A 26,695-nucleotide genomic window follows, 5' to 3' on the forward strand; every position below is an offset into this window, starting at 1 on the left:
CTGGCATATGGACTCTGCCACCCGCACGCCAGCCAGAAGATTCTGCCCCTGACCTAGAATCTCGTGCCCTCTGCTGTGGCGAGTTTGGTGGCAGGGTGCATTTATTTGAGTGGGAGGTTGGCGGATGGGGATGTTGCCACCTTCCCGCCTTCATCCCAATTAAGTCTACGGCAGAAAGCCCCATGGCAGCCTTCCTGTGCTGCTGTCAATGAAAGGCCTTAAGTGAGCAAGTAATGCCCTCATTCTGCTAGCGCTGGTATTTACCTGGTGGGCTCACCATATGAGGGCCACGACAAACGTACCCTGACGTGTTTGCCTGTGGGCTCCCAGGGCGATTCCTCGTTCAAAGGCACTCAGTGCTTGCTTGTGGGATCTGGCATCAGGAAGGGAGGGGTGGCGGGTGTCGCTGAGAGCCACCCCCTTGCCCTTGCTGCCGATTTCCCCTCCCCACCCTACAGCCCCCACCCTGTGACCCCCTTTTAGCCATCACTCACCTGATGGGTCCCTCCTTGATCCGAGGCCTTGGGTAAGTGTTGTACCAACAGCAGCCTCCGCTTCCCCAGTCATAGTCGTAGAGTCATAGCGGTCTACAGCAAAGAGAAAGGTCCTTCGGCCCATCGAGTCTGCACTGGTCAAACAAGTACCTAACTATTCTAATCCCATTTTCCACATAAAGCCCATAGCCTTGTATGCCATGGCATCGCAAGTGCACATCTAAATACTTCTTAAATGTTATGAGGGTATCTGCCTCTACCACCCTTTCAGGCAGTGAGTTCCAGATTCCCACCACCCTCTGGGGGAAAAAACTCTTTCTCACATCCCCTCTAAACCTCCTGCCCCTTACCTTAAATCTATGCTCCCCTGGTTATTGATCCCTCCACCAAGGGGAAAAGTTCCTTCCTGCCTACCCTATCTATGCCCCTCATAATTTTATACACCTCAATCATGCCCCCCTTCAATCTCCTCTGCTCCAGGGAAAATAACCCCAGTCTATCCAATCTCTCCTCATAACTAAAACTCTCCAGCCCAGGTAACATCCTGGTAAATCTCCTCTGCACTCTCTCTAGTGCAATCACATCCTTCCTATAATGCGGATTCCAGAACTGCATGCAATACTCTAGCTGTGGCCTAACCAGCATTTTATACAGTTCCAGCGTAACCTCCCTGCTCTTATATTCTATGCCTCGGCTAATAAAGGCAAGTATCCCATATGCCTTCTTAACCACCTTGTCCACATGTCCCGCTACCTTAAGGGACTGGTGGACATGCACACCAAGGTCCCTCTGATCCTTGGTACTTCCCAGGGTCCTACCATTCATTGTGTATTCCTGTGCCTTGTTTGTCCTGCTCAAGTGCATCGCCTCACACTTATCCAGATTAAATTCCATTTGCCACTGATCAGCCCATCTGACCAGCCTGTCTATATCCTCCTGTAATCTAAGGCTATCCTCCTCACTATTTACCACCCCACCAATTTTCGTGTAATCTGCGAACTTACTGATTAACCCTCCTACATTCAAATCTAAATCGTTCATATATGCCACAAACAGCAAGGGACCCAACACCAATCCCTGTGGAACCCCACTGGACACAGGCATCCAGTCACAAAAACACCCCTCGACCATCACCCTCTGCTTCCTGCCACTCAGCCAATTCTGGATCCAATTTGCCAAATTGTCTTGGATCCTATGGGCTCTTACCTCCGTTATCAGTCTCCCGTGCGGGACCTTATCAAAAGCTTTGCTGAAGTCCAAGTAGACTACGTCAAATGCATTGCCCTCACCTACACGCCTGGTCACCTCTTCGAAAAATTCAATCAAATTGATCAGACATGACCTCCCCTTAACAAAACCAGGCTGACTGTCCTTGATAAATCCCTGCTTCTCCAAGTGTAGATTAATTCTGTCCCTCAGAATTGCTTCCAATAGTTTCCCCACCACTGAGGTTAGACTGACTGTCCTGTAGTTCCCTGGTTTATCCCTTCCCCCCTTCTTGAATAACGGTACCACATTGGCTGTTCTCCAGTCCTCTGGCACCTCTCCTGTGGCCAGAGAGGTATTGAAAATTATTGCCAGCACCCCTGCTATCTCCTCCCTTGCCTCACTCAACAGCCTGGGATACATTTCATCCGGGCCTGGAGATTTATCTACTTTTAAGCCTGCCAGACCACTTAGAACCTCCTCCCTTTCTATGCTAATTTCTTTAATTATATCACAGTCCTTCTGCCTGATTTCCATACCCATGTCGCCCCTCTCACTTGTGAACACCGACACAAAGTATTCATAGAGAATCCTACCTACACCTTCTGGCTCCACACACAAATTACCACTATGGTCCTTAATGGGCCCTACTCTTTCCCTAGTTATCCTCTTACTCTCAATGTAGTTGTAAAATAACTTTGGATTTTCCTTTATTTTACCTGCCAAAGTTTATCATGCCCCCTTTTTGCTCTCCTAATTTCCTTTTTAAGTTCCCCCCTACACATTCTATACTCCTCTAGGGCTTCCGCTGTTTTGAGCCTTTGGTATCTGCCAACAGCTTTCCTTTTACTCTTTATCCAACCCTGTATATCCCTGGACATCCAGGGTTCCCTGGATTTGTTGGTCCCACCCTTTATCTTTACTGGAATATGTTGACCCTGTACTCTCCCCATTTCCTTCTTGAATGAGTCCCGCTACTCTGACACACATTTAGCTAAAAGTAGCTGCTCCCAGTCCACTCTGGCCAAATCATCTCTGACCTTATTAAAATTGGCCTTCCCTCAATTTAGAACTCGGATTTCTGGCCCATCCTTGTCCTTTTCCAGTTATGATCACTATCTGCAAAATGTTCCGCTACTGATACCTCTACCACTTGCCAGGCTTCATTCCCTAAAATTAAGTCCAGGACCTCTTTTGTAGGACCTTCTACGTACTGGCTTAAAAAGCTCTCCCGGATGCATTTTAAGAATTTCGCTCCCTCTAAACCTATCACACTATGACTAACCCAGGTAATGTTGGGGAAGTTGAAATCCCCCACTATTACTACCCTATTATTTTTTACACTTCTCTGAAATTTGCCTACATATCTGCTCTTCTATTTCTCTCTGACTGTTTGGGGGCCTATAGTACAATCCCAGCAATGTGTTTGCTCCTTTTTTGTTTTTAGGTTCTACCCATATGGCATCATTTGAGGAGCCTTCTAAGATGTCATCCCTCCTTACTGATGTAATTGATTCCTTGATAAATATTGTGATACCCCCTCCTCTTTTACCTCCTTCCCTGTCTTGCCTGAAGACCCTATATCCTGGAATATTGAGCTGCTAATCCTGCCCCTCTCTCAACCATGTCTCTGTGACAGCAATGACTTCATACTTCCATGTGTTAATTTTTGCCCTCAGCTCATCTGCCTTATTCGTCAGACTCCTTGCATTAAAATAAATACCATTCAACTTTGCCAAGCTCCCTTGTGCCTTAACTGGCCTATAATTTCTATGCCTTCCAGACTCACTTGCTCTCTCTTCTAACTTTGGCTGTGCATCTCCCCCTGCTGAACCACCTCTCAGGATCCCATCCCCCTGCCAAGTTAGTTTAAACCCTCCCCACAGCACTAGCAAACCTCCCCGCAAGGATGTCGGTCACATTCTGGTTCAGGAGCAACCCGTCCGCCATGTACAGGTCCCACCGCCCCCAGAAACGGTCCCAATGTCCTCGAAATCTAAAGCCCTCCCTCTTGCACCATCTCTCCAGCCTTGCATTCATCTGGACTAACCTCCTATTTCTATACTCACTAGCGCGTGGCACTGGAAGTAACTCAGAGATGATTACTTTTGAGGATCTGTTTTTTAATCTGTTTTCTAGCTCCCTAAATTCTGCTTGCAGGACCTCATCCCTCTTTCTACCTATTTCTGCCAATATGTACCACCATCTCTGTCTGTTTGCCCTCTCCCTTTAGAATACCCTGCAGCTGTTCAGTGACATCCTTGACCCTGGCACCAGGGAGGCAACATGTCATCCTGGAGTCACGTCTACAGCCACAGAAACACCTGTCTGTTCCCCTTACTATTGAGTCTCCTACCACTATTGCTCTTCCCCTCTTTTTCCTCCCCCCTGTGCAGCTGAGCTACGCACAGTGCCATGAGCGTGGCTGCACTCCCCAGAGGAGTTGTCACTCTCACCATTTTCCAACACAGAAAAACGGTTCTCGAGCGAGATGAACCCTGACGTGAATTCAGATAGAGAGCCTTCAGTTTTGTCTTTTTGTTACCTTTGTAGCATCTAGTCTTGACTGTTGATGTATTCTTAGGTTTTTTCTCTGTCCCTTCCTGCCATTCTCTGACCCTCATTTCTCATATTACTATTTTGCTCTCCTGTCTTGACCCGACACCTTGAATTGCTACCTCTACCCAAGCTTGATCCCTCACCCCTCTTGTATAATTTGAAGCCCTCTATACTTCCCTAGTTATGCTAGTTGTGAGGACACTCATCCCAGCACGGTTCAGGTGCAAACTGTGCCAACGGTACAGCCCCCACTTTCCCCAGTACTGATGCCACAACCCAAACCCACTTTTCCCACACCAGTCTTTGAGCCACGCATTCATTTCTCTAATATTATTTGTCCTATGCCAATTTGCACGTGGCTCAGGTAATGATCCAGAGATTATTACCTTTGAGCTTCTGGTTCTTAATTTGGTACTAGCTCTTCATATGGACTTTGTAGAACCTCTTTCCTAGTTCTGCCTATGTCATTGGTACCTACATGGACCACGACAACTGGATCCTCCCCCTCCCACTGCAAGTTCCTTTCCAGCCCTAAGCAGATGTCCTGAACCCTGGCACCGGGCAGGCAACACAGCCGCCTGGACTCTTGCTCTTTGCTGCAGAGAACAGTGTCAATCCCCCTCACTATACTGTCCCCTACCACCACTACATTCCTTTTTGCTCTCCCCGCTTGAATGGCTTCCTGTACCGCCGTGCCATGGCCAACCAGCTCATCCATCTTGCAGACTTCACTTTCATCCACAAAGGTTGTAAGCACCTCAAACCTGTTTGACAATTGCAAAGCCTGAGGCTCCTCCCCTACTGTCTGCTCAGTCCCATTACCTGCCTCACTGACAGTCACATCTTCCTGTCCCTCACTGCTGACCAAAACAGGTGACCGTCTTCGGTGTGACTGTCTTCTGGAACAAAGTGTCCAGATATTTCTCCCCCTCCCTTATGTTGCGCAGTGTCTGCATTTCGGCTTCCAGATCAATAATCCTGATCCTGAATCCCTCTAGCTGCTTACACTTCCTGCAGACGTGTTTGTCATGGATCGCCTTGGCATCCAAAAGCTTCCACATCTCACAGCTGCAACATAACACCTGTCCCACCATTCTAAATGTTATTTAGTTAATTTACTTTAATTACTTTCTTCCTTTGTATGCTACAATTTACTGTGTTTATTGAATACTAGTACCACTGACAACTAAAGGTTATAGGCTTCTTAACTACAAGCTATGTTTTAGATGTTTTTTTAAATTACTTTATTTTTATTGCTTTTTTATCTTAAATGTTTGATTTTAATTTTAAGGTTTTCAAATTTTGTTTTATTATTTTACCTTTTTATTTATAGATCTACCTTAACTCACTTGTCCTAAGCTGGTTTCTCACACACTGTCCCTTAGACTGAGCACTTACCGGCCAATCAACTTACCAACATTTGACTGTGCATTTGCTTCTCACCTGAAGTTACTGTGCCATTTACTCATACATAGTTTTAAATTGTCAAATTAGGCAGTATCCCTTTAAAAAGAAGAGAGAGACTAGTTCAATTTACATCCAGATCATCTCAGTTCCTAGACTGGAGCAGTATACAGGTTTTTCAGAACATTAAAGATGCAGATTACAGGATTTCCCCAGGATTTGTATTTTGCCGTTGTAAGATATTGTAATAACCGAACACTGCCAAAGCCGGCATTTATTGCCCATCCCTTAATTGCCCTTGAACTAAGTGGCTTGCTAGACCATTTCAGAGGGCAGCTAAGAATCAACCACATTGCTGTGGGTCTGGAGTCACATATCAACCAGACCATGTAAGGATTTCCTTCCCTAAAGGACATTAGTGAACCAAATGGGTTTTTACAGCAATTGATGATAGTTAGCTTTATATTCCAGATGTATTTGTTTAATTCAATAGAGCATTAGCCTGGGCATCTGTATTACTAGTCCAGTGAAATTATCACAATGCCACCATCTCCCCTGAAGGAACTGATTTGTCCTGTATCTAAGGGATTGTAGCCTTTTCCCTGAATGCATCCAACAGTAATACTGAGACAAGAAGTGATTCTCATTGTTCATGAAACTATTTACTTTCGTCAAAATTCTTTGTCAGGCAAGGTTGGCTGATCAAATACCCTTCCTGCTTGCTTCAACAATTCAACAATCTCCCTTAAAGAGAAATTGCAGGAGTATTTCGCATGTAATGAACTGAGTGTAGATCAAAGCTGCCCACTATGAGGTTTAAGAGTCATTATCTACCAGGCTTTAGAGAGAGATTGTTCGAGGAACTTCATCAAAGGCACACAAGGATAGTCCATATGAAAGCAGTAGCAAGAAACTATTTTTGGTATCCAAAGGCAAATATAGATATTAAAGAGTTGGTGAAAAGTTGTTAAGTGTGTCTCAGAATAAGAAATGACCCAACCAAGGTTCCTTTCATTCCATGGTCAAACTCAAGAAAACCATGGGAACGAGTACGTGTCAATTTCTTTGAAGTGGAAAGGAAAGAGTACTTTGTTTTGATCTACAGCTGTAGCAAGTGGACAAATGTTGAGTCTATGTCCAATGCCATAAATGCCAAAACTATTGAGGTTTTGAGAGGTTGGCTTGCAATCCATGGATTGCTAGAGGTGGTGGTGTCAGATAATGTTCTGCAGTTTACGTCAGGAGAGTTTGAAATATTTCTGAATAAGAATGGAGTCAGACACACTTCAGTAACACCAGATCACCCAGCATTGAATGGTGGTGCAGAAAGAAGTGTGCAGATTATAAAGAGGTATTTGTAAAAGTATTTGCTAGGTGACTAGCTAGGCTGTAATTTCCGTGCTTCTCTTTGACGCAGGCCAGACATTTTTCTGTTCCCTTGCAGAGTAATGCCACAGGCTACAACAGGTTGCTCACCTTAGGAGTTAGTATTTGAACATGCTCCTTGGACAAGGCTCAGTTTGCTGAAGCTCTGAAGAAAAGTCATACAGATTCAAAATGTTAATTCTCTTTCTCTCGCCACAGATGTTGCCAGACCTGCTGAGTTGTTTCAGCATTTTCTGTTTTTATTTAGTTTGCTTAAGCCTGACGTCAATAGCAAAGCAACACAAAGTGACGATGAGTCATAATACACCAGGCATGAAATTTAGAGTTAAGTGCTGGTCAGAAGGTCATGGTGAAAAACCACCGAGGAGATAAGGAGAAGTATGTGATTGGAGTTGTTGTAAAGAGACTAGGCAAATTCACATATCGAGAGAAGATTGGAGAAAGACTCTGTCAGTGTCATGTGGATCATTCGCTTGAAAGAGGAAATCTGACAAAAGGAGAACTTGATAAACCACCTAGGGCAGAATTTTGCCCTTGGGGGTGCTTGGTGGGGGCTGGGATGGGGGGCAGTCAGGAAGCCGACCATCGCCCATGATCGGCACCACACCGCAATTTCACATGGGTGTGGAACGTGAGCGGCAGTGCTCAGCGCTGCCCGTGCGGGTGGGGGGGAGGAGGGCGAGTGGGCCTTGTGCCAACTTCACACATGTGCGCGAAAGAGCGCTTCAATCTCCCTGAGGCACGGAACTGCCTCAGGGAGATGAAGTGCTGTTTAAAAATACTAATGCACAAAATAAAAATGTCATAAAACATGTCTCCTCATGTGACTCTTAATTCAAGTTTAAAATTTTTATTTTGTTTGTATTTGCTTTAGGAAACCTCATCCCACCCGTGGATGAAGTTCCCTAAAAAATACAAAGGCCGCTTGGACTTCTCGCCTGCCCGTCAACCATTAGGCTGAATGGACAGTGGAAAATTCAGCACAATTGGTAACTTAGTGGCCTTACTAGGTGTTTTAATTGTCGGCGGGCATGCGTCTGCCAACCTAACTATCTTGAGAGTGTCGGGACGCTTGTCCAACATCGATGCGCTTTATTTCACGCACGGGCGTGTCGTACACCCGCCCGCACGGGAAGGGTAAAATTCTACCCCTAGAGTCCAAATTCCTCTTACAGCCTAAAGTCAAACTAAAAAAAGAAACAACGTTTGCTGGTGTCACAGAATCCACCGGTAGAGCAAAGTGAGTTTGATTAAGATACATCAATCAATGTCACAGTTCCAACCATTAAGTGGAGTTGGTAGTCAAAACGTCAACATTCAGATTTGACACAGTAAGAGATGTTGAGAGAACAGAGCCAAGCTAACGGAAATAGCCAGACAGAAAGAGAAAGAAGGCAGATAGGTTATTTGAAGTGTGTAGAAAAGAGGAAGAAATAAGTTGTTTTTTTCATTGCTCTTTGTCAGATGATATTTTTGTTAAAGACATGCTGGTGTTAAGGAAAAAAAATGTTTTCTTTACATGTAAATTACTCTGGAAATTTTGGTCATATATGTTTCAGTGGTAATTATAGAAACAATAATAGTCTGTTAAATTTCAGGTACTGCTGATGTTGGTTTATTTTGGAAATTATGTGATGTACCATTTTACATTTTAATGCATAAGTTTTTTTTAGTAGGGAGGGAGTGTAATATATTGTAATAGCTGAGCATTTTGTTATACTGCCCTCACTGTTGGGGAGGTGTAAACTGAAGTTGTTATCAATGGCTGCCTGCAGTTGAGCTTGTGTTAATTTTTCTCAGTGCAATACATGACAGCCATGGTGAAACAAAATAAACATTCAGGAACTTCCAAAGAATTAATTTTATGGTCAATATTTAGCAAAGAATAATAATTGTAATTAGGACCTCATTTATAAAATGTCTTCCAATGTCCTTAAGAATTCTCAGTGTTTCGCATCCAATGAACTACTTTATGTATAAAAAAAATATCATTTTTTGGGGGACGGGGGGGGGGGGGGGTGGGGGGGTGGGATGGAGAGGCCCCTGGAGTGGTGAGGAAGCCCATCCACTTGGATCATTGAGGCCACAATGAGGTGGTGGGGGCCAACGTTTGATTCATGTGGCAATCTCTTATGTGGACGGAGCCAATGTATCCCCCCTCCCCCGACTTCTCCTGCAGTAAGGCTGCCTCCATTAAGCTGGCGACATCTGCACGTGGCGGGGTCCACTCCGGTGGGAAAATACTGATAAGGTCAGAAAATCACCCTTAATTTGGCCCTTAATTATGTAAATTTATGCAAACCCATGGCACGGGTACCCAATCTGCATTCCTGTCCACCTCTGCAAAACTTCCCTAATGGTGGCTGTCCCAACATGGCTCCCCGTTATTTTCCTGGCTGCCCCCTCCCCACCCCACTTGCCCACCCCCATCTCTAAGCCTGCCACCCTGGGTAGGGAAAATTCTGCCCGATGTTTCAGGTTAATGGCCATTCATCGGAATTCCTGATGAGTGGTCATTGACCTGAAACGTTAACTCTCTTTGTCCTGCTGCGCATTTCCTGAAATTTCTGTTCAAACATTTGGGCTATTGCTTGCTGGTTTACTGATATTCATGATATATATTGACCCCTAAAATGTATGCAAAATTTATCATTATATCATGTGATTTGATTTTTTTTAAACAGGTGTCTCACAATGCTGCGGAACTCTGTGAAACGGGACAATATACCAATGATGGGAAATGCTGCTCCATGTGCCCTCCTGGGGAAGGTGTGAAGACACCATGTGGAGCTGAAGACACGCAATGTCAGCAGTGCATGGACAGTAAGTACACTCTGCTGCATGATACCTTGTTCTGTTGTGTTCTGTTGTTAGTACAGAACTTGCCTTTGAAGAGGACTATCCACTTTTGAAGAAAAATGATTTTGGATCTTTCCTGTTTACCTCAAATACAAAATATGGATGAAGTTCTTAGATATTGAAAATCCACAATCCATACTCCAGTTTCTTCTCTCATGGTAAATAATGATTCCGTGGGGGAAAAAAAAAAGCTGAACATATCTCCGTTTATTTCAAAACCAATCAAATCCAGAAATAATGGCACTGAAGTTCCAGGGACCAGTGAAAAAGGAGAAAGGCTGCATCAATACATAGAGACTGGGACCTTAGGTGAAACCCAGTTTCACCAAGTTTCTGCCCCATGCATAAAGCACATGAAATTGTAACTGGGTTGCGGAGGGGTGGGGTGGGGGGGTGCAGTTGTGGAAAGGGAGGGGGGTGGGCGAGTCTTCCAGGCCACTGTCCATGCCGGGGAGTTGAGTGAGGGGGAGTCCTGAGCTACCCTGAGAATTATGCTGGTGACACACTTGTAAGGCCCATTTCATGCATTGCTGACATCCTAGTAAAGATAATGGATACAAGAGGGGATTGATTACCTTTCCAAGACTGCAATTAAAACATTTTCCAGTTTCTCTTTGAACTTCTGAGCTTCTGCTATCTGAGTGCCATGGTGCCACTCTAACATTCCTTGTATCTGCTGTGGCAGGTGCTTCTGACACGCTCACAGATTCAGGCCGCTTGCCGACCCCAATTATGTTAATGACCGTTAATAACAATTTTAGATGAGCTCGAGGTCAAACCCCGCAGGTAGCCAAGAGTTCTGTTCCACTGCACTTCCGGCAGACTGGTACTCCTGGAACCTGGAGACCTAGGCTTTTAATTTGCAGCCTCTGACTTCTGAGAATATTTGTGCTTCTCAGAGTCAATCATAACGTAAAATATGCTCACTTTTTTTCTCTGCAGCAAATGCGGCAGAGATTATCATGTCAGAGCAGGAGGCGGGGGGGCTCCTGAGCAACACCAGGCAGTGTTAACACAGAGTTGGCCACAACAGCGCAAACCATCATCTGATGAGATGGAAGGCTGCCACTAGCAGTGTAGCTACTTAATGACCTTAATAGAAGATTGTGCTTATAATCTTGGGTTAACTATTCAGGCAAAGCGATTGCTACTGAGTTTTCTAACAAAGTACATCTTGTTGCCTGAAGCTACACACAACTCCTTGGACCATCTCATTTATTTAATACTTGGGTAAGAGCTGATCAGCGAGTGTTGAGAGGGGCCATACATGAAGAGAACTATTGGCCTGAATTTCATGCCTCTGCTGGTGGGTGTTTAGGTGGGAGGGACAGTGAGTGTGAAATAGAAGGAATGGGCTTCCCTCTGGGTTCCCGCCCACCCTGATCTTGCAGGTTTTATGCTGCCTGCCCTTGCCCCAATTGAGGCCCTTAAGTGGCCAATGAGTGGTCACTTAAGGGCCATTTCCCACCCAGCCTCAGTTTTTCGGCTGGCAGGATGATTTTCTGGGTGCGAGGGAAGCCTGAAAATGATCGGGCTTAGGCCTCAGATGGGAAATGGAGGGGAGCGGGCGCCTCCATCAGAAGCCCCCTTAACTTGGGGCCCCCCACCCCCCCACCCCCCCACCCACCCCACTCCACCCTTAAGGTCTGGTGGTCACTGGATCTCCCTCCTGCACTGGCCTCTCCCCCAACACCACAATCACCCACTATCCACCGCACCCCCTCCCACACCACTCCCCCGCCTCCTCCACAAGGCCTTCCCTACCCTCCCTGCCATGAAACCCCAAAAACTGACCTTGCCGTCCAGTCCCAGGACTTAGGCTCAGACGTCTTTGTGCACTTACTCTTCTGTCCACTGCAGCTCCTGCCGCAGCAGGGATTAATCTGATTGGCTGGCAGCTCGCTAAGGCGGGACTTCCTTACGAGTGAGGAGTGGAAGCCCCGCCTGCAGCCAATTGATGCTCATTCAAACATGGAATGGCTATGGGGCAGGTAGAGTCGGCGGGGATGTGTTCCTTATCAACCCTTGGAATGGCGGGAAAGGAAACCTCGCCATCCGAAGTATTCAGGCCATTGTGTTTTCAGCACGCCCAATTTAAATCAATTGTTTTTGGCTTCATGCTGCAACACACTAAATTCTCGATTTAAAAAAAATGCAAGGCTATAAACGATTATTGCTGATGTTACTGAGTCAATGCTTGTCCCAAAAATAAACATATTCCCGCTATTTTTGGTGCTTTAATGTCTCCCTTAACTCAGAAGAATTTAATACAAGTCCACTGTTTGTATGTTAACATGGGTAATGCCATTTGTGCCAAGTGCAAAATTGTTACAGAGCCATTTCTGCTTTAATAAGTTACTTTTCAGTTTCTGGGAGGCAGGTAGGAAAGTGGAGTTAAGGCTGTAATCAGAGCAGCCATGATTTTGGTGAATGGTGGAGCAGGCTTGGTGAGCCAAATGGCCTACCACTGCTCCTATTTCTCATGTTATTCCTTGAATGCTATTAAGAAAGTTACTTCACTTTTCCTATTTGTTTGTGTGGAGCTCCAATTAACAGCTAATCTGCAACCACTCTGCTCCGCAACCTGTGGCATTGCTCCAAGCATATTAGAAAAATGTTGAACAATTGCACACCTGTCAGTGTGCCTCATACATGCACATGCAAAAGTCTTGACCACTACATATTTAAGTAATTAAATGAAGCAACGACAGTGATGGTAAGTAATGAGTAAACTGCTTCAGTATGGGGATGGGATCGCGTGATATTTTGCTTGGCGGGTGCGCGCAAAAGTTGGAAGTGCGCCCATCAACAGTTAAGAGGGCAATTTGTCTGCGATTTTTCGTGGCCCGTCCAACCTTACAGTTGGCGGATGGGTGAATCGGCCAGGCGGCCTTTACACTTTCCATCAAACCTCATCCAAGGGCGGGATGAAATTTCCGTTAGGAAATAAAATAAAAATAAATATCTGGGAAGAGCATTTTTATGAGGTTATGCTTTCAGGTGCTTGATTGTGATGCATGGACATTTTTTGTGCAGCTTTTTACAGCTTGATTTCATTATTTGCAGGTCTGCAGCTCCCTGAGGCAGCTGTCTGCCTTCGGGGAGCTCCCTCACAGCGCTCACCCACGCCCGCAGTGACATCATTGCCCGCCCTCTTCCTGCCCCCACCCCGGCAACGCTGAGCTTTTCAGCACGTGTTTCACTCTGTTTGGCTGTTAACTGGCCAGCCAGTGTGAAATCACGATTGGGGGCCGACTGTGGTCCAGGGTCCATTTCCTGGTGGCTCCCGGACTCGCCGATCGCACGCACCTGATGCACAGAAAAATTCAGGCCAGTCCTGTAGAAATAATGCCCTTTTAAAAAGCACATTTGAATTATTCTGGTAAAACTGTGTATACTTATTTCACAACGTTGTGATGTTGTTGGTGCTGTCTGTTGAATGCCCTCTCAGTTGGGTGTAAAAGATCTGACAACACTCGTCAGAGAAGAGCAATGGAATTCTCGAACTGTTCTCCTCCAACCAACATCACCAAAGCAGATTGTCTGGTCATTTGTCTCATTGCAGTTGGTGGGATTTTGCTGATTAATTGCTACATTTCACAACATTTCAATTGTAACAATATGTTGAAAGTACTTCATTGGCTGCGAAGCACTTTGGCATGTGCAGAGGTGAGAAGATACTGTGGCCCTGTCATAGTGGGACCCACCACAGGGGATGTGGTGGGCCAGCCAAAAGTCCATTGACTTCTGGTGGGACTGGAAGATCCCAGCAACGGACAGGGCTGGAAAATCCTGGCCCACGTGATGCAAGTTAATTTTTATATCTGTAGGAGAGAAGTAGTGACATTAGTGAGGCTACAACTGGACTTTGATTTTGGTTTAATTAAGGCTGTTCATAAGGGAACAGTTACCAATGTTGTCAAGTAGTAACACTGGGGCCAATCACAGGCTTTCAAAGCATACAAGCAATTCTGTTGGGCAGGAGAATTTTTCCAATTCCAAAGACAAGTGGGCAAAAGGTAACAAGAAAAAAATCAAGAGAAACATAAGATTAGAAGAAAGAAATAGCAGAGTTATCACATAGTCATTTCGCAACTTAAGAGCAAGAGAGAAACTTGCTGAAGTCAAATTTTCAGAAACAGCGAAGGAGACATTCAACGAGATACAAGAAGTCTGAACCTTTTTCTTAAAATGTTGCGCGCTCATGCTACAAGTTAATGTTAAGTGCTTCATCCAAGCAACATGCACTTGTTTTGCATATATTTGAAAGTTCTAGTTGGTAAAGTAATGAGAAACTGTTTCTGACATCTGGTCAGGGCAATGCTTGTTTTGCACAAAAGTGGTTTATAACTTGGAATGACTGTTTGTTTGGGGCCTTCCATTTTCTCCAGCACAGTTCAATGTATTGTGTATCTTCTCACAGAAGGTTGCTTTAATTATTTTGGTGATGACAGGCGTTATTCACTGACAACTCCCACATTCGCAACTTTTGGCAACGTTCCCCGTATTGGCTTATGTTGTCTGGAGATCACCAGGCAAGGAAGAGTATGTCCGTACATAATCAGAGTAATCATTCAGATCTAAGGAGGTGTCCTTAAGCAAAATGATGGGACAGCTGAGACCAAATGTCTGCTATTCCGGTGCCATGTGGGACTCTCAGGATGCTTTGCATGCCTTCAAGAACCACGTGTGCAGGAAGTGCCTCCAGTTGCAAGATGTCAAGTTCCTGAGCTGGAGGAGCAGCTGAAGTGTTGCAGCCTGCATACAGTAGACTGAAAATTTCCTGGAGCACATGTTCTAGGAGTGGTCACCCTGCAACTACAGAGAGTTCAGGAGGAGAGTAGGTGGGTGGCCACCTGGTAGGATAGGAAGAGGCAGGCAGTACAGGAATCCTCTGGGGAGCGTGGCACCCTTAAGCTGGTTTTCAACACTCCATTACCAGTCAGGGTGATGGCACCATGGGGGAATGCAGCCTAGAGTGCATCGATGGTATTGTGGGCAAAAGATTGCACAGGAGGGCACAGAAAAATCAATGGTCATGAGGTGCTTGATGGCCAAGGGAGATGGAGAAGCTTTCCTGCAAGCACCATCATGAGTTCTGCATATTGTGTTACCCCCTCCCCCACCCCCATAACCCCCGCCCCCTCCCCATGACTCTGCTGCCCGATGCCAGGGTAAAGGGCATCACTGAGAAGGTGCAGAACATTTTGAAGGTGTTGAGGCGGGGGTAAGAGGAACAACCAGAAGACATGCTTTAAGAAGTTGGACCACAAAGGCTAAATTACTCCAAGTGCCACACAATAGTCACGAGTGAGTATAGGGATAGTAAAATAAAGGGGCAGGATTTTCAGGTCAACGAGCGGGCATGGCGGCTGGGCCCGGGGGGGCGGGGGTGGGGGGGTGCTGGGAAATGGCCCACCGCTCACGATTGGCCCCCGACCGCGAATTCATGCTGGGTGGCCAATTAATGGGTAGCCAGCGTGAAAGGCGCGCTGAGAAGCTCAGCACTGCCGGGATAGGGGCGGGAGGAGAGCGAGCGCTAGAGTCTGCGCATACGCGGGAGAGCACGCACTGAAAGCTCCCTGAAGGCAGGGAGCTGCCTGAAGGGGCTGAACAATTTTAAACCAATGAATAAAGCTTTTAAAAGTCCGGAGAAGATGTACACAAAGCAGGCCCACTCACCTTAACATGTATATTTGAAAAATTCTGCCCAAATTTTTTTATTTTTTTATATGTAATTACAGAAACCTCTTCCTGCCTGCTTAAGGCTGGGGGCATGGTGCAGGAAGGAGGCTTCAAGTTCCCAGGAGCAGGAGGAATCTGCTCAAGCTGAGCAAATAGCACCTCAACAAGCCGGCGACCAATGACCTTGCTAGAAGTTTAACTATTATTGTGGTGGAGGGTTTATGCTAATTTGGCAGGGGGATGAAATGAGTGGCAGAGAGGACAGGTAGAGGCAAATAGCACTAGAATAAAGAATAGTTTAGACATAGGAATAATATAATATTAGAATGGATTTTAATGGAAATGATCTACATGAGGTAAAAATCTGTGCAACCATAAGAACTGCCCTTCCATTCCTATTTTTAGTGTGTACATGTTTAAGCATTTAAAGCTGTGCTGAGGTATTAAATCGCACTTCAAAAGCGTTTTCAATATGCAACTCCTGCCCTGTTCTGTACTTATATCATTATTTTTTTATAGTTATTTAACATTGTGTTGTTTCATTACTTTTTAAACAGCAGGAAGTTGAGTGGAACACCGGAGCCGAACCATTTCTTAAATTTAACCATTTGATAAAATAATCATCATTTTAGCATCTCTATTCTGACTGAGTTTACTGAGCCATCCCTACTTTAGATAAAACTAAATTTGGGGCAGAATTTTCCCCCATCGCGGGGGGAGGTTCAGGAGTGGGCACGTGGAGGTATGCTCTGATTGGTGCCCTCATTCGGAGGCACGCTGCCATTTTATGTGGGCGGGCCAATTAAGGCCTGCCCAGCTTGACGTCTGCAAGGAAGCGCTATGCGCTCCCTGTGCGGGCGGGGGGAGAATCCCTGAGCCGAGAGTGCGCTCTTTTGTGCATGTGCATGAAAGAGCGCACTCATTTCCCTGAGGCTAAGTGCTGCCTCAGGGAGATCGGCTCCACACTAAAAATTCTTAAAAACAGAAAAAAAAAATTTCCCCGACATGTCCCCTTATGTGACACTGTCACATGAGTTGGGACATGTCCATCACTTTTAAATACACTTTTATTAAATTTTTAAAAACCTACATGAAACCACATCCCGCCCGTGGATGAGGGTTTCATGCTTTTTCCAATGCCCGCCAGGGCTCCCGGCCTGCCCGCCAACCTTCAGGTTGGACAGGCAGGTCCACTAATCATGTTAATGACTTTGTCAATGGCCTCAATAGGCCGTTGACAGGTTGGTGGGTGCACAGCTGATTCGGCTGCACCCCCGCCGACCTGAAAATTGAAATGAGGCCGGGTGATGTCGGGAGTTCCGCCCAACGTCATCCCGCATCATTTTACGGGTCAGCGAGCAGGCCCCACCCCGTCCCGCTCACCGACCAGGAAATCCTGGCCCAAGGGTTTGATGGGACAACAATGTTAAAGTGACTGCAAACAGTTTTCAACATTGGTCAGACTTCAGAATCATATCTGAAATAAAGCCATTCCACCTCTGTCTAGTCTAACCCTAGCTTATTTGACATTAGAGTTTTCATCTTTAATCTGACTTCATGCTGCATCACAATTCTTTTCTATCTCACTGTCTCAGAATGTTATCTGTATATTTTTTCCACTGTTGCTTTTTAGTAAAAGTTGAAAGAACTGGAAACGTACAGTAGCTCAGTCGGTGTCTGAAAGAAAAGGACGAGATTATCTAATTGAAAAGAAAAGCTTTTCTCACAGAGTGGTGGATATGTGAACCAATTCCCAGAGAAGGGTCCTTAAATTTGGATTAGTTAGCTCCTATTGTAAAAGGTTTTGAATATTGAGAAGCCAGACTTGGTTACGAAGATCTTTAACAACATTGCAGGATTTTATTTCAGGACAGACCTGGGAAGTAGATTAGTGTTTCTTAAAGTGAGAAGTCAGCAGGTGATAAGGGAAAGAAATGCATGATAGAATAATCATACCTGGGGCAGGATTTTACATTTGGCGTGCGGGTGCGTGCCCGACATGCCGGGACATAAAATGACTCGCAATGACGCTGGCGTGCGTCCTGACGTCATCGCGAACTCGTGCGATATTTCGTTTGGCGGGTGCATGCCGGAGTCGGCTGCACACCCACCAATAATTGAAAGGCCTATTACGGCCATTAACTAGGTAACTAAGTTGCATTTTACGCTGCCAGGCAAAAAGGCCAAGCGGCCTTTACGATTTTTAGGAAACCTCATCCACGAGCCGGCTGAAGTTTCCTAAAGCTAATACTGATGAAATAAAAACTTTATTTTGAAAATAAAAACATGTCCCATCTTATGTGACGCAGTCACATGAGGGGACACGTTTTATTACATTTTTAATGTCCTTATATATTTTTTAAAAAAGCGCTTCAATCTCCGTGCCTCAGGGAGATTGAAACACGCTGTTGCGCGCGTGCGTGCGAAAGGGCGCTGGACTCTCTCTCCTCCCCCCACCCGCACAGGTAGCGCTCAGCGCTACTGCTCGCGATCCACGCAGGGCGGGCCTTCATTGTACTGCCCGCGTGAAATCGCGGTGTGGAGCCGGTCCTGGGTGATGGTCAGCTCTGCGACCGTCCCCTTTCCGCCCCCACCGAGCTGCCCGATGACTGCAAAATCCTGGCCATAGACTCTGGATTTAATGGAAATTTAAAGGGTGAATAGATTTTTCTCACCTTGGATTTTCTTTATGTTTTTTATGCGAACTGATAACCTCCCATTCAAATTGTTAACCTGTTCTTTGACTTACAAATGTTAACTGGGGCTCTGCATTTTTTAAGTTGTACTTTTAAAAAATCTTTGCTTGTTTCTTTGCAGAGTCATAACTTTATCTTATAAACCACAGCACACTGCCCCCAACTTCCACACATGCCTTCATTACTCATGCTTTCTTGCTGCCAAGAATTGCGTTGTTCAGTGTCCTTGTGCTTATTCAAAGATTGTGTCAGAGTGCTGGTTACTGGAAGATGACACATGAGATTGAAGCTGTGAATGCTCTCCTGGTTGTCAGAGAGCTTATGAGCCGAATTCCCCAGTGGGAATATTATTGCAACGCTGTTTGAAGAAAATAAGAAAAGCCAAGGACAAGTAAATGGCTGTCAAACTAATCAAAGTTCATTTCCATAGTTCCCTTCCTCATTCTCATTAAAACAGAGAGCTGCATTTTTAACTTGCCTAATGTTTTTACCTCCGCTCCTCATTTTAAATGGTGATTGGTCTTTGAGTGAAGTTCTTCGCAATATATTTTTTCACTGATTTAAAAAGATGAGTTTTCTTTTTAATAAATTTTTTTCAGGACTGTAGAGCTTGAGCTTCTCTAGCCTTTTCCCAAAGCTCATCCCCATCACACGTAGGATCATTCTGCCTATCCTGCTCTCTACTCTTGCTAATTCTTGTATATGCTTCTTTTGAGAAATGGCACGTGTGCATAGGAAGTGGATTTTGGGGGTCAGTATGGATTCTGTAGTAGGTTGATCGGTTCCTCCTTTGGCTTTTCCCATGTGACATGATCACCTTCATATCAGCCATCATTTTTGGATTTGTTGGGTGCTTTTACAGCCGGATGCTTTTCCCCTCTAACCCTCCCCGTTTATGCGTTCTGGGGACTGGCACTGATTCATGCGCAGTTACCTACACCAGTGACTGGGTTCGTTTGTAGCCAACAATTCCTGCAGTGGGACTGGAACCTGGGTCCTTCTGGCTCAGAGGCAAGAGAGCTACCCACTGAAGCACTCCAGCTCTCCAGTATGGATACTATGGGCAGGATTTTACTTTTCATCGGGTGGGTGCACGCCCGACCCGATTGGGCACAAAATCACGCGCGATGACATCAGGCGAGCGTCCTGATGTCATCTCGCGATCTTTCGGTCGGCGGGCACGGCGCGAGAGTGGGCAGCACGCTCACTGACAATTAAAAGGCCTCTTAATTTGCATCTTTCGGCGCCCGCTCAACCGTTTAGCTGGCGGGCAGGCGAATAGGCCCGGCGGCCTTTGCGTTTTTTACGAAACCTCATCCACGGGCGGGATGAGGTTTCCAACGGCAAATATAAAACCTGTAAAAATTTGTCAACCTCGTTTCAAACATGTCCCTCTTCATGTGACTGAGTCACATGTGGGGACATGTTTGTTTCATCTTTTAAATCTATACTGGTCAGTGTCCAATTCTTCAGTTCCCTGAGGCAGCTCTGAGCCCTCACGGAGCTGTCAGCGCACGCTCCCCTGCGCATGCGCAGACTACATCGCTCACCCTTCTCCCGCCCCCACCCTGGCAGCACTGAGCGTTTCAGCGTGGCTTTCATGCTGGCGTGAAATTACGGTCGGGGCCCGATCGCAAGCGGTGGTCCGTTTCATGGCTGTTCCCGGGCCCACCCGCCGTGCCCACCCAACGAAGGGAAAATCCGGCCTTATGGATACATTTTGAAAAAGGGATGGTTGATAGTCACAGTTTCAGGGTCTGTGAGGAGATCAGAAATGTCTGTATCGGGAAGGATGTTAGAGATCTGGGTTATACAAGGAGGTCATAGAGACCGATGGTCCAAGAGCTCCTCTTAAGTTATTCATGCACGATGCTTTTAAATATTATTTGGGTTCAGGTGTCTCACCGTTTACATTTTTAGAAAACCATTCAACCTTTATTTGTGACAGAGTTCATGTGTATTTGTGACAGAACTCATTTGTATCAGCAAAGCATGCAATTTTAACCACAGCTGTAAGAGAACATTGAGTCATGAAGCAATTCTAATTTACACGACCCAATAGTTGTGCTTATCCCAAGCATGTGGACAGTCAATGTGTTTCTCTGTGCAGGATTCACTGTGGCTCCCAGACTAGGTTCCGACCCTCCTACTTTGTCTTTTCTCATCACTGTTCGTGACATTCTGAGTTCATGGCCAGGATTTTCCTCCTGTCGGTGCGGAAGTTGAGTCGGGGGCACACCGCCATTTTACGTGGGCGGGCCAGTTAAGGCCCGCCCAGCGTGACATCCGCACAGAAGCGCCACGCGCTCCCTGTGCAGGCAGTGGGGGGATTCCCTGAGCCGAGAGTGTGCTCTTTCGCGCATGCGCATGAAATAGCGCACTCATCTCCCTGAGGCTAAGTGCTGCCTCAGGGAGATCGGATCTACTGTAAAAAATATTAAAAATAGAAAAAAAAATCCCTGACGCGTCCCCTCATATGACACTGTCACATGAGTTGGGACATGTCCATAACTTTTAAAAACACTTTACTTAAATTTTAAAAAACCTACATGAAACCTCATCTCGCCCGTGGATGAGGGTTTCATGCTTTTTCTAATGCCCGCCAGGGCTCCCGGCCTGCCCGCCAACCTTAAAGTTGGAAGGGCAAGTCCATTAGTTACTTTAATGACTCTGTCAATGGCCTCAATTGGCCATTGACAGGTCGGTGGGCGCACAGCTGATTCTGCTGAGCCCCCGCCTACCTGAAAATTTAAATGGGGCGCGGTGATGTCGGGAAGTCCGCTCCACATCACCGCGCGTCATTTTACGAGTCGGTGAGCGGGCCCCACCCCCAGCTCGCCGATGGGAAAATCCTGGCCCATGACACTCAGGGCGGGACTTTCCGCCCCCACCTAACTGGATCATCTGGTCCCGATGAAAGTCAATGGACTTTTGGCTGGGCTGCCAAATCTCCTGCGGTGGGTCCCACCACGGCAGGACCGGAAAATCCCGCCCTCAGTATCCTGCTGCAACAGCTTCCCTTTGTCCCTCAGGCTTTCTGTGCACTTTGTTACCTGATGTAAGGATGCCATATTTAAGAGAATGCTTCCCTTTCGCTGAATTAACACTGTAGTTCTCTTATAAATTTGGGCAGCATTTTCGCCCTTAAAGTGGGAATGACGTGTTGGGCCATTTCATGATGTCACGATCCTGCCTCCTGAGTGGCCAAGTCTACCCACCATATTTTCCCCCCTCAGAGCCGGCCAGGCTGGAGTCAGGGCCACAGAAGCAAAACAGAGGGAGGAACAGATGTGGATGGCTGTCGATGGAGGCAGGTTAGAAGGTCTGTCTCCATTTGCTGGGACATCGACCCAACTCTGTGGATAAGTGTGAGGCTTTCTAATCCTCATCCCGCTCACCCTGCATGCCCCATGCTCTTCTATGTCCCATGCCCTGCCATTTCCCCCCCACCCCCCACATGCTTACTCACCCACCCCCCAAGCTCTATCCCCACTCACCCAGTATTCACTATGTACAGAACTCTTAAGCCTTATAACAATATTGGGAAATCTTTGAGATGCTCATAAAACTGTCAAGAAAACCAAACACTTATTCAAAAACCACTTCAAAAAGCCTAATCCTCTTAAGTAATCATATAAAACTGTCAGTCTCTTTGACATCTGTGTCAATAATCCCTGTGGGCTGGAGCTCAGCCCAGCATTCACAACGTGATTCCATTGCACAGCTATACAAACAAAGTCTCTGGCATACATTAAAACCTTTTGAAATCTGTGAAAGATCTCAGCCATCTGTTCAAGGTTAAAAGCAGGGGAACAGATGTCTGAATTTAAATCAATTCAAAGATTAAATCTCAGGGAACAACTGACACGGTCAAATCTGAATATTGATACTGTTCGATGCAGAAGAACACTTTATCCAATTAATAATGTACTAATGAACAATTTTCTGCTTTCACAATGCCGGTCAATTTTAAGGTCACTTACCTTTTAAAACAAAGTCCTATCATCAATCACTGTATTAAAAACTTGTTTTAACTTATCATATAGCATTATGTTATGACACATACAGTTGTCAACACTTTTTGAACTTACCTGACAAAAGGTTCCTGACTCCAGACTAGCATTCCCTCATGGGTCATGACATTTCTGAGCTGTCATGAACCATGTCGCCTACCAAAACAGACCCGACTCCATGAAAAAAGCAGGGAGTCTAAAATGTCCACACTGCAGTGAAGCCAGCCAGGGTGAGAATGCTGCATGGGTGCTTGCAACATGACCCCTTTCCCACACTGATCAAAATAGCTGGCACTGGGAATGGCGGGGGGGTGGGGGGTGTGGGGGCCGGTGAAGGTGGTGTGGAACCTCTGCATGTAGGATCTGCATGCTTCCATTTCCACCCTCCCTGGGAAATATGGCCTTTTATATCCGACAGTACTAGTTAACCATATCATGCAGCATATCACGCTGTCAGTTGTTCAACCATGCAAACCTGTGAACTGAAAGATTAGTTACTTACTATTTATGTTTAGGAATCTATCAACTTCAAGTTTGCCTCTCTCATCCTGTCGTGCAACATTTCTTTGCAAAGTTATGTCATACTTGTTTATTCAAGCTCATCACTCTTAATACACTCTAATTATACATTCCACTTCCTTATTTATTCACTTACTCAAAAAAACTATCTGCCGAAAGCATTGCCTTACACACAACTGCAATGAGTAATTAGGGATTGATTAGTTACTTTAAGCCAAAGCAATTTAAGAATCTCAGTCATGTTTGACAAATAAAAGTTAAAGTGATAAAAACTCAAATTTGCAATCTTAGAATGAAGGAGAGCAATGCTAAAATCAGACATAACCTGACTAGTCAAAGCCCCAGGATTATGGGCCCCCTGATTAACCCTTTCCAAGCTGGTCTACTGCAGCCTCTATATCTATTATCCAGCAGTTCAGTATGTTTGATACTCCTCTCTTGGATTTCTTCCAACCACCCCTGCTATTCTAGGGATCATCTTTAAAACTCTTCTCCATTCCTCTGTCTTTCTCACATCTTTTCTGATCCTTCTCCCAGCTGGGTATGGATCTCTTCATCTCCCTTGGACCCAGCCTCTGGATATCTGCCCAGTCTCCTCCTTCAGATTCCTGTGCCTCACTCTCCATTTTAACACCAAACCCTTAGCCACACCATCAAATGTGACTTCAGACATCTGAGGTCTCCATTGCTGGTGGATCTTTCCCTGACACTTTGACCTCTTCATGCTTCTACGCATATCTCTGCCTCCTTCAAAACCCTCTCCATCACCGTCAATTTTTGTTGCTGGCAAGTAACTACCCTTCAGCACCCTTTCAGAATTAGAGCTAGGATGTTCAGTGGTGATGTCACAAAGCACTTCTTTACACAAAGTGTAGTAGAAATCTGGAACTCTCTTTCTTAAAAGTTCTGAGGCTAAGGCAATTTGAATACATCAAAAAGGTTTTTATTAGGCAAGGGTTTTAAGGGTTACAGAACTGAGGCAAATAGATGGAGTTAAGACATAGATCACCCATGATGTAATTGAATGACGAATCAGAGGCTCAATGCTGATGAAATATAAAATCAGTAGAAATTTTGCAGACTAGAGTTCTCAAACGATATGATCTCATTCCGGTAACTGTCATGTGTACAATCATAATTAGCTCTGAGCTAGTTGGCTGTAGCTTTTGTTCAGCTTTGTCTAATATCAGGATTAACGGAGCATCAATCGATTATATTGGTCATACGCCTCAGTGGGACACTTTTTGGAATAATAGCCAGCAGAATTGTGTTCTGTTTTTATACTAGAGACCATGTGCTTCTCAAGCGCAGTATGATTTCATGTGATAGAAGATTTTCCTATATTTTGGATTCCTGTCCAACCTCGTGCAAACCAAAATTACAGTATAGACAACATTTCTCAAACAAAGTTTTCACCACCTCTCTCTCTTCTTGCAGATTCAACATAACCTAATTGGACTATATTCCTGGGTACATTTCATAACAATCCAGAAAAAATATAGCCACATTCTACAGCCAAGAATCATTGGCAGTTACTGGTGCATAAAACTAGCATTGTGGATCAAGCAGCTAAAATCATTTCAAAGGAAAATTGGGCACATTTTATAATGGGTAGCCGACTCTTAGTGACAGCATAACAACATAGCAGTAACTTGAAAATTGCCCTCATTAAGTAATTACATTATTTCTTAAAATGCTGTTGCACTTTTAAGAAGGTGTTGCCTTTATGGTGGCCTCTGGTGGAAGATAAACATGAGTTTCTTGGGTCTTTTTATTTGGATACCTATTGGTATATGCATTAGTGCAAAACCAGTGTAAAACTGTTGTAAGTGACTGAACTACATTGAAACTTCTGTGCAGCCTTTAAAAAAGACAATTCAACCTGCAATCTCGTTGAAAAGCAATCAACAAGACCTGTAAAGATGAGAAATTTGCTCAAACATCATTGGTTCTATAATAGTGAGGATAAATTTGAAACATTATTAGGCAAACAGAAGCAGGTACATCATGTTTTAATTTTGACTATTCCATTACAATGTAGGTAATTCAGTCTGAAAGACATACAAAGCTGGATTGTTGTGTTCAGTACTGGACATCACATTTTAGGAAAGTTTTCAAGAGATTAACTGAATGACAGCATGGGTGAGGGACGAAGTTATATAGGGAGCCTGGAGAAGCTGGTGTTCCCCTGATAGCAGAGAATGTTAAAAAGAGATTTGATGAAGTTGTTCAAAATCATGTAGGGTTTTGATAAAGGGAGGAACTGTTTTCAGTGAAGAAGAGAAGGCAATCAGGATACAGGTTTATGGTGATTGGCAAAAGAATGAGTGGTGACGTGAAGAAACATTTTTTAAGGCAACGAGTTGTTGTGCATTTCCTGAAAAAGTGATGTAAGAAAATTCAATACTAACTTTCAAAATACTTGGAGGGGAAAAAATACAGGGCTATGGGGAAAGAACAGGGGCGTGAGACAGGCCAGCTTTGTTGGCTGAATGGTCTCTCTCTGCTGTGTCATTCTACATATCTGTAAGGGGCATAGTGTACTAAAGACAACATTCATAAATTTAATCTGAGAAATTGGCATTATTTTCATGGTAGATGAATTTTAATGTACCCATTTAGGATTCTAAACCAATATTACTACTGTATCACTAGCAATTTGTTGTGCTCATGTTGCTCATGCAGTTTACAGTATAAATGCACAGGAGATGGTATTCTGGATAATACTATCTTTGGTTTGGATTGTAATTTGGTAGTCCTAGAATCTGTATTCCATGATTCTGAATGTGAAATTCAAATTTAAAGAAGTTCAAAGGGGATTTTTTTCCCCCCAGAGTGGTGGGGACTGCAATTTGCTGCTTGAAAGGGTGGCAGAGGCAGAAACTCTCAAAACATTTAAGAAGTACTTGGATATGCACTTGAAATGTCGTAACCTACAAAGTCAAGGGCCACGAGATGGCTCCTTGTCGACCAGTGCAGACACAAGGGTCTGAATGGCCTTCTTCCATGCTTACATTTCTTTGATTCTAAGAAGCAATGAGTGGATAATGCAAATGGTTGAATAACAATAAGTGGAGTATCAAGGATCTGATTAGTACCTTTATTTAGCTTTGAGGGAATCAGAGACATAGCTACTCTAAGCTTTGGACACCTACTCACCTCCCAAGCCACAAGGAATAGTGTGGGCAGAATATTACGCTCGGCGTGTGGGTGCGCACCCGACACGCCCGAGTGTAAAATGGCGTGTGATGATGCCGGGTGTGCGTCCTGACGTCATCGCGCAGTCTCACGATATTTTGTTCACCGGGCACGCACTGGAGTCAGCAGCACACCCGCCGATAATTGAAAGGCCGATTAAGGCCATTAACAATCTAATTAAATTCAAATTTACGCTGCCCGTCCAACTGGGCAGGCGAAAGGGCCAAGCGGCCTTTACATTTTTTAAGAAACCTCGTCCACGAGCGGGATGAGGTTTCCTAAAGCAAATAAACATTAAATAAAAACTTTATTTTTCAATTAAAAACATGTCCCAGCTCATGTGACAGAGTCGGTATGAGGGGGCATGTTTCATTAAATTTTTATTCTCTTCATTTTTTTTATACAGTGCTCCAATCTCCCTGAGGCACGGAGCTGCCTCAGGGAGATTGAAGCGCTCTTTCTCGCGCATGTGCAAACTGTGCGCTAGGCCTGGCTCTCCCTCCTCCCCCCCACCTGCACAGGCAGCGTTCAGCACTGCTGCTCATGTTCCACGCTGGGTGGGCCTTAATTGGCCTGTGTGGAGCCAATCGCGGATGGCAGTTGGCTTGCCACCCACCCCCGCCATGGGCAAAACCCTACCCTATATCTACAATTAGACTATCGTAGGTCAGGGGGG

At 45.2% G+C, this 26,695-nt stretch overlaps 1 protein-coding gene across 2 annotated transcripts in view; it reads left to right on the plus strand.

The window, feature by feature from the left end:
• The window catches only part of LOC144667945 (tumor necrosis factor receptor superfamily member 16-like), a 174,364-nt gene that overhangs the window by 20,416 nt on the left and 127,253 nt on the right, over positions 1-26,695 (plus strand). For both annotated transcript variants that reach the window (XM_078529579.1, XM_078529580.1), the window contains exon 2: positions 9,734-9,872. In XM_078529579.1, coding sequence (XP_078385705.1) covers positions 9,734-9,872 — 139 coding nt within the window. The remainder of the gene's footprint in view (positions 1-9,733; positions 9,873-26,695) is intronic.

Source organism: Cetorhinus maximus, chromosome 25, assembly GCF_964194155.1.
Source record: "Cetorhinus maximus chromosome 25, sCetMax3.hap1.1, whole genome shotgun sequence".
Taxonomy (NCBI): Eukaryota; Metazoa; Chordata; class Chondrichthyes; order Lamniformes; family Cetorhinidae; genus Cetorhinus; species Cetorhinus maximus.